Source organism: Eretmochelys imbricata, chromosome 2 (assembly GCF_965152235.1).
Source record: "Eretmochelys imbricata isolate rEreImb1 chromosome 2, rEreImb1.hap1, whole genome shotgun sequence".
Lineage (NCBI taxonomy): Eukaryota > Metazoa > Chordata > Testudines > Cheloniidae > Eretmochelys > Eretmochelys imbricata.
The window spans coordinates 228,932,078-228,944,089 of NC_135573.1; the positions used below are offsets into that span (position 1 = coordinate 228,932,078).

A 12,012-nucleotide genomic window follows, 5' to 3' on the forward strand; every position below is an offset into this window, starting at 1 on the left:
CTATGCCCGTTATAGGAATTTGCAGCATGCTGCAGCACTCACTGAAACCTGGATGCCCTCTGGGGAAGGAAGAATTCCTGCCTTCTGCAAAAGGACATTTTAAATCTTCCTTTTTGCTTGTGAAAATTTCTTTGAAACTTGTAGGAGGCTATCATTTATCATCTGGTAGTTGAAACCATAAGAGTTCATTCCTATTCTCCTCTGTCAACTTCAGTGTAAGCTTACATTAGATCAGGGGTTCTCAAACTTCATTGCACTGCGACCCCCTTCTTATAATGAAAATTACTACACAACCCCAGGAGGGGAGACTGAAGCCTGAGCCCACCCGAGCCCCACTGACCCAGGCAGGGGAGGGGGTGGGGAAAAGCTGAAGCCCAAGTGCTTCAGCCCCAGGCAGTGGGCCTGTAACCTGAGTCCCAACACGCAGGGCTGAAATCCTCAGGCTTTGGTCTTGGGTGGTGGGGCTTGGGCTTCAGCCCTGGGTGCCAGCAAGTTCAAGCCAGTCCTGATGACCCCATTAAAATAGGGCTGTGACCCACTTTGGGGTCCCGACCCACAGTTTGAAAACCCCTGCATTAGATTATTCTGATTTATATGTAGTCAAATTTTCATAAGAAGACAAATAATTGTCTCTCTCAATTTTGGGGTGCCCACTTCGAGACACCTAGAGTTTCATTTTCAGAGGTGCTGTGGACCCACAATCAGAGATGGCAGACCCTCAGTCTGAAAATTGGGGCCTAGGAATCTCGAGTTGGGAACGCCAAACCAAGACATACCAAATGAGTATAAACACTTCTGAAAATGTTGATCTCATTAAGCATCGTCAGTTTGTTTGGCAGTGTATAAATGTAAAAGGAGATGGTCCCTCTCCCCAAGGATTTATAATCTAAATCAGACATGGAAAGTCCGTTCAGACAGTTCAGATCATGTTAATAGTGACACATATGGCAGAGTTTGGGATGAAAGAGAAGAAATACAATTTCCATCTTGTGGAATTTACGATGATGGGGGGACATGGAGGTGAAGATGGCAGGTAGATAGTTGAAGATGTGAAACTGGACCGAAGGGCCGAGGTAATTAGGAGATATTACGGAAGCCACAAGTTCACCAGTAAGGTTGTCCAGGGAGAGAACATAGGAAGACATGAATAGAGCTAAGAACAGAAACTGTCTGAGCACTGACAAATAGCAGGAGCAGCTGCTGAAGAAGCAGTCGGAAAGGGATGAGAAAAACTATGAGAGTACAGAGAGTCATGACAAGTAGCTGTTCTGTTCAGAAAATATTATGTTATTGCAAAAGGCCATAGGTTAAATGCAACAGCCTGTCATACAGGGTTGGGGGAGAAAGTGCGATATTAACCACCAATAGAGACACTTACACAAAAGCATGGTTGGACCCTGCAAACATATGCCAATAGACCGTTTTCTTTTAACATGATCATGCTGATAGTGCAGCAGCTGTAGCAGCCGCCTAACAAAATGGAGGGACAGTTTACAATAATAACTTATTGTTTCAAAATAAGAGGAAAGGTTTCATGATTTCTGTGTCAGTAAAAACCCAGAAAGTTTTCATACTCTAAGGTTTTTCTTCGAGAGAGAAAAACTGTATAAATCTGTTCCTACATTAGTTTCAGGCTGATAGTAGGTTCCTAGCTGGGATGTTTCCCATTAAATCTTAATTGCTAATGATTTTTCCTCTCTTCATGCCAGATAACTAACATATGAATGAAGGCAGCTGAGAAAACGGATCATTTGGAAGTAGACACTAACTGGTGGTGAAGCAAAAGCAATGGCAGGAAGCAAAATCTCGACCAGACCCCCACACACATTCCCAAGAGATGAAGTAACAGTCAAACTGCCTGAGCTGTAGCTGGGAGAGTGGATATTTTGCTCAAAATCTAAAACAAAAGGAGACTGGGCAGCTATGTCAAGTACAACAGTACATATAGCTACAGAGATGACTGCTGCGGACTTTTGATATTTATCTCATTAAAAATACAGCACACATACAACAAACCCCAACTGAAAACCATCTAGCTGTGCACACAGATGACCCATGTGCATACAAGTTCTAATTACTATTTCCCTCATTCCTCCACCCCTGCCTCTTCCCACTGTTCGCTACATGTACTCTTGGGTCTTTTCTGTTGCCTGTGAGCTCGACAGGGCCCTACTCTGTGTTGCATAGAACTTAGCACAATGAAGCCCCAACCTGACTGGGGCCTCCAAACACAACTCTAACAGAAATAATAAAATCATTATAATGGGACTGTGCACATGAATCCGCTCCACTGAAAGTGAGCAAAGGTGTTAGAACTGGGTCTTTAATGAGGCCTCTGCTTGTACCAAACTACTTACTGAAAACAAACACAGAACTAAAACTTGGCAAGAAGAGTTATCGCACTTTTCCTTTTTTAATGCTTTTTGATTAAAATATTTCACTCAAACTAAAACTTTGCACACAGGGGGGCAGCTGTAGACACAGTCAGACCATTTCCTTCCTTGCATATGGGGACCACACGTGGTCACACAGCACAGTCTGTATCTCACACATTGTCTGGGATCTGCTTCTCCACTGGCTGTAATTGCCCCGGCCTGTTTGGAGGTCTCTAAGCAACTGAATCTCACTACATCAGGCAAGTCATTTTCCTGCTACTCTTGTGCCAGCTGCTCCAAACCAGCCCAGCCAAAGGTAGAGCTTTTTGCCAGAATCTTGCTTCAGTGCTAGCAGTTAGAAGGTCGGTTAGTAAGCAAGATCCCCACCTAAATGAGGAAGATATTTTAAAGAATGTTGAGTGACCGATTTCAGGATCCTACGCTTAGTAATAGACAGGCTAGGTGGTGTATCACCAGTGCACACTCAGTCAGCAGGGATATTTAATTTCTAAGACCGAACTGCATTTCCATGGGGCAGGGATTAGCAGTGAGAGGATTAGTAACGAGTGTAGTGTTCGCATATAGCATTTCACCTTGAGGTTGCTGGTCTGGTTCAAATACAGCTCAGGTCAACGATAACAAAGTTGTTACCTTCTGAATACTTCTATGTGACCTCTGAAATGGGCATGGTGGTTTTAGCACTGTCCAAAGGGTCAGGCAGACGTACACACCACAGAAACTCTGCACACTAACCAGGGCTTTTCGTAATGCTCAAAGGTTCAGAGCAGTCAAGGAATGAAGGGCTTGGAGATTGACTTTGCTCCCCAGAAGGTGGCTACTCTGGAACAGACTTCTCTGGCAGGGCAGTGAGAGGAGGTTTGAACTTCTACTGCCCTGCTGCATCTGTTCTATGATTAAATAGAGGACTTCATTCTCCAGGATGTCACTCCGGCACTTGGTGCCCTTATACCTTTGACAAGCACTCCTGTTCCTGGTGTGTTTGCTTGGGACAAAAAAAAACAAAACCCCGCACAGTCAGTTGAATGTCAATGAGACTTCCACTCCTATGTCACTTCAGAAATAATATTCCAAACTACCCTATGCAATCCTGCCATGTCACTGATTACAGAGACCATTGGTGTTGCCTGGAGACATTGCTTTCTGCCTGGCTCATCCTCCCCAGCTAGAAAAAAGGCCAGTGAACCAAGCTGTAAATAAAGATGGGTGGAGGAGACAGCAGGGACAGTAATTAAAAAAAAACAAAATGTGTCTTGTTTTTGTAGTGTGTGTTTACAATTAAGGCTTGACAGGATTAATCTGCATAATGCACCCACTGCTGTATTACCTGTGGAAGCATTCATTGAGATATAATTAGCTGAGAACCCCTCAGAGGCAATGTTGTGATTTGTCACAAAGTACAACATCATTATGTTGCCACTGCTGGTGAGTGATGGTGGAATTGATCTTCCACAATACCTATAAAAAGTCAAAAGAGATAACATGTATTGAGTATATATATCAATATTGTATAGTATCTAGATTAATAGAAAAGTATTCAATGTTCCCCAGAAGCCTGTAGCTGGGTCATTTTCTGTTGACTTTAGAGGGAGATAGATTGGTCCCCATCAGATTAGTCTTCCAAAAAGACTAACTAATATGGTGAAATAAACTCCATTATAACCCCATATTCACTTGCTCCTGATTTTCCAGCTACTGGAAGGATAACATTTTTCATCTTTTGGCCTCAGCCCAAATTTCTATTTGTATTGAAATTTTGAACCAAACCTGTTTAGTTGTTCTTGAGTTATGGGAGTATAAAAATATGTTACCTTTTGTAAGAAAATAAAAATCTGAAGTGTAATCATTTATTCACTGATATAAACACACATGAGGAGGCATTGTAAATGGATCAATAAATAATATAAAACTATAAAGTCTAAGATTTAGCCTGTGTTATAGCCTTTTTGTTTCTTCAGATACCCAATTTTCACCGATTCTGCTTCTGCTACTTGGTATTAAAAATTATTTCCTTCCCTGCATCCCAAAGGAAGAAACAATATTAAGAGTGGATTTAAACCTGTTGCCATGACCTTAAAAAAGCATACATGAAATTCTATTGCTTGGCAATGGCAAATGTGAAAATCTGCCCATAAGATTGCCATCCCTTAAGCAGTGTTTCCCAAACTTGTGACGCCGCTTGTTTAGGGAAAGCCCCTGGCGGGCCAGGCCAGTTTGTTTACCTGCCGCGTCCGCAGGTTCAGCCGATTGCGGCTCCCACTGACCGCGGTTTGCTGTGCCCGGCCAATGGGGGCTGCGGGAAGTGGCGCGGGCCGAGGGACGTACTGGCCGCCACTTCCCGCAACCCCCAGTGGCCGGGCACAGCGAACCACGGCCAGTGGGAGCCGCGATCGGCCGAACCTGCTGATGCAGCAGGTAAACAAACTGGCCGGGCCTGCCAGGAGCTTTCCCTGAACAAGCGGCATCCCCAGTTTGGGAACCACTGCCTTACAGAAAAGTTAATTTCTCATTCAATAGTATCAAATTCAGTTCACATCCCTTGGCCCAATAAAAGACAGACAGGAAAAATACTACCCCTCCTAAACCTTGCCTTTACTATGTTAAATGGAATAATAGTTGCTGAATAATACAAATCTTTAGCTGCTTTCAGTAAAATGAGCCTATGTTGAACACCTTAATACCAAAGGAACAGATCCACTGAGGAGCAAAAAGAAGACAGTGACAGCAGCTGTGTAGGTAGGTAGATTAAATAGATTAGATAGGCATATTCACCTTCCAAGCCTTGTCATAGTACCATTGTCATATACTTCAAGATAGTCTCTGGTGCAATTGTAATCAAACTCCAAGTTAAATGATGTGAATGTCAGGCGGATAAGGTGCCCAGGCTGTACTGAGATAGTCCATGCACATTTAACACCATGTGGGTAGATGATTGGATGACCAGGACTTGTAATGGTCCCTTCTGGCCCAATGAGAGTCTCCCCACACGCTAGAAAGTTTTAAAACAACAATGTGTTAACTAAAATAATGTTTCCAGAAGAAGACACCTATAAAATTAGTTAATGGTTTCTGAAAATTAAAAACATGATTTTTTTATTTCATCATCTCTTTTGGAATTTTTGAAAGGATTCTACATTGTTTCTTTCACAAATTAGGTCTCCTGCTTCGTTGTCATACAACTTGACATCCCACTGATTTCAATATGTGGTTTTCCTTTGCTCATCCATTTGAACTGGTGGCACACAAGGACATAGAGGACCAATAGCCAGAGGGTGAAAGATCTCAACTCTTACCTCTATCTAATGGCCGGTATTCAGCCATGAATCCAAGATTTGTAGCAGAGGAAGCTCTGAATCTGACATGGAGATAATTCCATGTGGACTGCACTGCTGAAGGTATATCTGTGCCACAGTATTTCGCCAAAAGAGGAGACTCTGGGCTGCTGCCATCTCTGACCTGAAAGACAATGTATTCAAAACAGCCCATGAAAACTTGTTTCGATTACTGCCAAGTAGCTATAAAATGTAGATGAATTAACTCAATGCACACAAACAGTACAAAATAGTCTTGGAAACAAGTAGGAAGAGCTAAAAGGTTAAAAGCTACCATGGAGAAGACAGTGGCTCATCCACCTCATTAAACTATTCAGCAGGTCAGATCCTATCCAACTTTAATATATAAATGTGTGGCACCAGCACAGTGGCCTTAAAGCTGCTGTGGAGGGGCAGCTGAGAATTCTTCTGGCCTAAAGGAACCCGAAGGCGCAACGCTTGCATTCCAGCTGCCTGGAGCTCTTCGCCAGTAGGTAGCACATGGGATACAAGGAGTGGAGAATCAGGCCTTATCTATCCAGATATAGTTATGCATCATTGATAGCTCCTATTCTAGAAAATATAGATGGAGAAAGGTCATCTTATCAAAGGAGCATTCAAAAGAAGAAGGTTGGCTCACCTAGTGAGTCAGGAAAAGATTTCATTTGTGCAAGGAAATAGGTGTTTATGTACCTCTTCACCCACACTTTTCCTTTTTGACAGACATAGGTACATGACAGAGGCATGCATATGATATTTGTTTGTAATTCACAATAAGTATGTACTAATATTCTTTACCTCCACATAATCTGAGTCACAGGTAGTGATATTTCGAATGCCAAAATCGATAAAATTAAGAATCACTGCATTGCCTTCTGGCTGGAAGATGATCCACTCACAGGTCTTCTGGTGAGGGAAAGCCCTGGGATAGTATGGGGAATGAATAGCACCCTCTCCAGACAATATGCCCCCACAGGCTGCAATGAAAAATTAAGAGTTAGCAGCTGGAATGAATGTTTACAAGGAATGTACATTGGGATGTAGATTAAATGTCATTTAGTGGGGAGGAAGAAAATAACCATTGAAAACACATGTCTCTATCTGCTATGGATAATTCAGATAGGTTTAGGAGGGGGCTGTTTGTTTAAAAAGTCACTATTATGTGACTAAACCTAAACCTGCATAACTGAATGTGGAACAGCGGTGATATCATGTCCATGAAAACTCCAAGTGAAAATACACATTTGTCTCCTTCCCCAAATTTGACTGTATTTGGTTTTACAGACTTGTGCAGAAGGAATGAGGGAAGGGGATGGCACACAACAGGAGTGGAGAGGTGGATGTCTCATCTGTTGGAGGTGAGTCTGGGAAAAGGAGTGTTGAAAGTGGACAAATTTACAGGGCAAAAATAAGGTTATTCATTATCTGCTGTATTTGGTGCTTGTGCTAGTGATGAGGGTCTACCTTTGCAGAGAAAAACAGACTATACAGCATGTACTTTAAGTTACTTTAAGGGTGCCCAGGTATATGAATAGCCATCCTTTTAAGCATTTCTAGAAATCTAAATAAATACATGTACTGATAGATGTCTCAACTTTTCATTTCCTTGCTTTTAAAGTTTTGTGTTGGGAATATTATGGGTAGATCCATCTTCACTGATATATGGCATAGTGTTTTTGTGTCAAAGATGCAGAACAAGTGAAGATCGGGGGTAGAGATCTCAGAATAGTGCGATGTGATATCATATGTAAATAATGTGCAGCAAACCCTCAGTACAATGTGGGGACTTAAGATGAGAATTAAATCATATACAAATGCTAGAAGGTCCCCAATCTAGAGGTCAGTTCAGTTTTCCAGCCACCAGTTTCTCTTACCAACTTCATAAATTGCTCTGAAGCTAGCCCTTTGCACAGAAGCATCTGACTTAAATTTGATCCACAGGCTGTTGCTAGTGGAAGTGATTGGAGAAGGAAATGTGCTATGACAGAATTTGTTGATGATAGAAGACATTTCAGAGTCGCCATCTCGAACCTAATCGGCAAAAATAAAATCAAACAAAATAAGTCAGTAATAAAACTGTAACTCAATACTTTTATGCATCCATAAAACCATCATCAATTGTAAACCCCCGAATAGCATGTCATTTGTTTTGTCATTACGCTCCAGTAATAAAAAAGAGCTGCTAAGTGTTGTTACAATAATGTAAACAAAAGGGACGCTCTCACAGCCATATGATCATGTAAGGTCTTCCAAAATAAGGAGTGCCAATCAGTATTTGCTTAGGAGACTTCCAAAGCAAACAAAAATAGTGTTATTCCGGTAGATGGGACGCTTGTCTGTGAACCTAAGCCTCAACATGAGGCTAATGCTGTATGCTACCCAAAGAGCCATCTTTGGAGAGATAAAAGCAATGTCCTCACTGTTTAAGTGATTAAATATTTACATGGCATGAAATTCCTACCTAAAATAGAGGATTTTTTTATTTTCTTCTAAGTGCAATGTCTCCCCTATTTAAAATTACAAATACATTCCCTGCTCTGTACATAGAGTTTCTATTGACTTCAGTGGGAGTTCTCCACAAGGATTGCCATAAGACCACCCAGGCAGACGCATAACTAATGAGGGGTGCAGCTCTAAGTTCCAGTGTCAGTAATAATGGTTATACTGATTACATCTCATTATTTTATCTGAAAAGTTCAAGGTGTTAGAATTAAAGTGATGGTACGCCAGGGTGCACCAGGGAATCAGTGTCTGCTTTTAAATCCTACATTGCCACTAGGCTTGAAACACATTAATCAACTCACTAATAAAGGGAGAAATTTACTCTATCAATTGCCTCATGAATTGGCATCAGATTTGAAGAGAAAGATTCTCGTGAAAACAAAAGACCATTTTCTCAGCAGCACCAGTGCTGTGCATGGAGCGACTGGGGCTGCTCTGAGTTGCACCTAGTTGCAACAGCCAAGAAGCCATTCCAACCATTGGGGGTGAGGAGGTGTGGAGAAGGGATTATGTTACTTGAACTTGTTTGATATGAAAAGATGTTATAGAAAAATGTTAAGTGAAATTTTATGAGGAGGTATGTGTGGGATCAAGACCAAAAATAATATATGCTGCTTGGTGCATAGAGATTGGGTTTGTGGATGGAAGCTCAATCCAGACTGCTCATTTGGAATTTTGGGGAAATTTGAAGGGTTGTCCATTGTCTACTGAAGAAAGAGGGAGCAGGATCACAAAGGGAGTCGGGGAGCTAGACTGTGATCAGGAAGGGAAGTGCTGTTGGGCTGTTATAAGATGAGGCTGTCCCTAGTGGAGTAAGAAGTAGACAGGTTACTGAAAGCAATTGTTTGGTTTATGTTATGTTTAATCTGGCTCAACAAAAGTGTAGTGGATTTTCAAACCCAGAAGTTGTAGGCATAGTCAGTTGGTGGGTTTGAAGAGATCTGCAGAGCCTTCTAATAGTTAAGAAAAGCTGCCAAGATCATCCAGTATTTATAAGCAAGTGTCCTGGGAGGCAGATTAGAGTGGTAAAAGGGCTGCAGTAGCGACTTAGAGACAGCAGTGTTGAACAGGTCATGATACCAGGGCACAGCAGTACTCCAACCACCCTCAATTTCCCCCCTTCACGTACATACACCATGGGCTGGGAGGAGAATGGGGGATGGCATAGAACCCTATGCTGGATCTATATATGGCGAGGTAAAAGCAGATGGCTCCAGTGCTGCTGAGCTTTGGTGATCTCCAGCTGCCTGAATGGCTTTCTGCTCCTTGGCAGTCATGGTGACCTTCCTGAGAGTTCAGTTTAAGCCAGTGGAGTTACTCTGAAATTACACTGGTGACACTGAGATCAGAATTTGGGCCAGAATGTTTAGAAGGAGAGTTTAGGAGTTGTTTAGAAGGAGAGTTAGAACATTTTCAGAACCATAATTCAGGTAAATTGATACTTCTCCATTACTGTTTTTTCCCAACAGCACTGAAAGCATTGATTTGTTTATAAAGACAGATGAGAATTCAGTCAAGCAGCAACAAAGATAATAGGGCACCGCAACCAATTGATTTGATCTCACACGGAGCTGGCATTGCTAACAAGTTATCTCTGACTTTGCTGTGCTACAACACATTCTTCCTTAACTGAGAAACATATTGTGTCTCGTTTCTCTCTAGAATACTGGAGTTCCAGGGATTCAGGCTCCTGCTTCCTTAATCAGAGACTAAACATCCCCCCTAGCAGAAACGATGAACTGTGTCTGTGTCTATGTCTATAGCAATTGCACAGATTTCCTGTTATCATCAGAGCACATGAGCCTCTGGGTTTTTTCAAAATGAGAAAACAGTTGTCAAAAAACTGATTTTAAAGTAAGAATTTAAAAGTCTAAAGCCAGCTCCCTAGTTTAAACTTTACTACAAATACCTATGAGAGAATATTTTAGAGCCCACAAAACTATTTTGGGGGGGGATGGGGGACCAGAACTTGAGAAAACCATACAGCGTTGAACAGACTGGTTATTCCAGGGTCATAAAACTCCATCCCTGTTCCTCTGTTCTGGATTGAATGGATCTGAGTGGGGGCATGGAAGGAGATGGGGTGAAAAGGACAGAAAAAGTATGATAAAGCTAAACTGCCTGAGATTGATCAGCAAACAACAAGGTAAATGCCTTGATAAATCACAATCTGATTGTGCCCAACAAAAATTGTTTGGTTTCTCTGTCTTCTGTGAGTTTAGCTGCTGTTCTGCCAGCAATTAGACAAGAGAAGTAGCAGGCCAGACAAACAAAAGCTGTCTGTTTTCATTATACAGACTTCCCTCTAATTTTAGAAATTAATTACACTTCATTCCAACCAAAGCCTCCCAATTAAAGCAGAAAGACAGGGAACAATGTTAATAAGCAAACTTTTATGGCTAACACTGTAGAAATAGATCCACTATACTGAGCTCACTGGAACCTGTTCTCAGTTTGCTCGAAAGTATATCAAGAAAGAGATGAGCCCACTGAATTCCAAACAGTGCCTTCTTGGCCTTGGTATTATTTATGCTTATCTTGTATTTGGTACACATTAACCCAAGGCTCAAACCCCATCCTGATTATGTGGAGTGACAGAGTCAACCTAATCCTAGCTGGGTTCTCATATTCACTCACCTTTGGCTCATGCTGATTGCATATCCCCTGCTTCTTAGCCTTTGTGGCTTTTGAACCCTAATAAAAAGAGATATCTACTCTCTTGTATCTTAGGAAGAAATTTTGCTTTACAGTTTTATGCACACAGATAATCAACATTTCAAAACCACAAAATAATAAAAGTCACCTCAATATAATTCCAAGAACAGCCGCTGTGGCTTTCCAGCTCCATGTGAGTGAAGTTGAGGTAGATTTTTTCATTTGGTGGTTGTCGGATAACGTAGATACACTGCCTGTTGTTAATATATGGGTTAGGCCAGTAAGGGGACATGATAACTCCCCCACTGTCTGTGTAGTTTCCTCCACAATTGGGATCCGCTGTGTTAAATAAAAATAAATTGATCATTCGAGACCTCAGATGGATCATATATCTAAATGCTGGCTGCAAGTCAAACAGCAGATAATTGGGATAGAGTCCACCATGACCCTGCCTGTTTCTATTTCCAGACTATTTCTAGACACAGTAATTTTGGAAATGCCATATTCATAAGTTAAATGCACAGTTGTACTTACAAGGCGATGTAGTGTAGACAATGTGGAAGCCTCTGTCGGTGACTGAGCCATCAGAATGAAAGTGAATCCATGCATATGGGCCAGAGGTTTGAAGTGGGGGAGGAGAATTGGTGCTACAATATTTACCGAGGATGGAGTCTTGTGGAAGGAGGCCGTCTCGAATCTAAACAAAAGTATTAATCCTCAGCATAGGGTTGTCAGATATAAGCCAACTGTGGGCAATTTCAATATACCTAAAGTTATCTTAGCATGGGAACTCATAGGAGGTTTTATTAGTGATTGAAGGTTACTGGATGGAGGGAAAGCTGGTAAATCACAGCATGGCCTTGCTGTTTTCACACATTCAGAACTCCCATTTAAGTCACCAATCCTGCATTTCCACTGGATGTTGAAGGACTATGGGACCCAGCCCCTAATAAATCACTCCAGTGTTGACCTGAATGACATAGGGATCATTCACTGAATGGATGGAAGGGGAGGGAAACTTTATGAGATCCACCTTGCAAAGTTTTCCTGGAATCATCCTCTCTGGTGGCAGTGGTTTGGGGAGTCACAAAAAATTTTGGAGGCCACGCTCTCTCCCAACTCTACAAATCTTAAGTTTACAAAAGGAAGTG

The 12,012-nt window shown here is 41.8% G+C and overlaps 1 protein-coding gene across 1 annotated transcript in view; it reads right to left on the reverse strand.

Moving 5' to 3' along the window:
* The window catches only part of CUBN (cubilin), a 219,163-nt gene that overhangs the window by 172,529 nt on the left and 34,622 nt on the right, over positions 1-12,012 (reverse strand). Inside the window, exons 16-22 of the mRNA XM_077809433.1 lie at positions 11,396-11,558; positions 11,010-11,200; positions 7,579-7,735; positions 6,503-6,681; positions 5,687-5,849; positions 5,166-5,382; positions 3,721-3,851 (exon numbers count right to left, since the gene is read on the reverse strand). Coding sequence (XP_077665559.1) covers positions 3,721-3,851; positions 5,166-5,382; positions 5,687-5,849; positions 6,503-6,681; positions 7,579-7,735; positions 11,010-11,200; positions 11,396-11,558 — 1,201 coding nt within the window. The remainder of the gene's footprint in view (positions 1-3,720; positions 3,852-5,165; positions 5,383-5,686; positions 5,850-6,502; positions 6,682-7,578; positions 7,736-11,009; positions 11,201-11,395; positions 11,559-12,012) is intronic.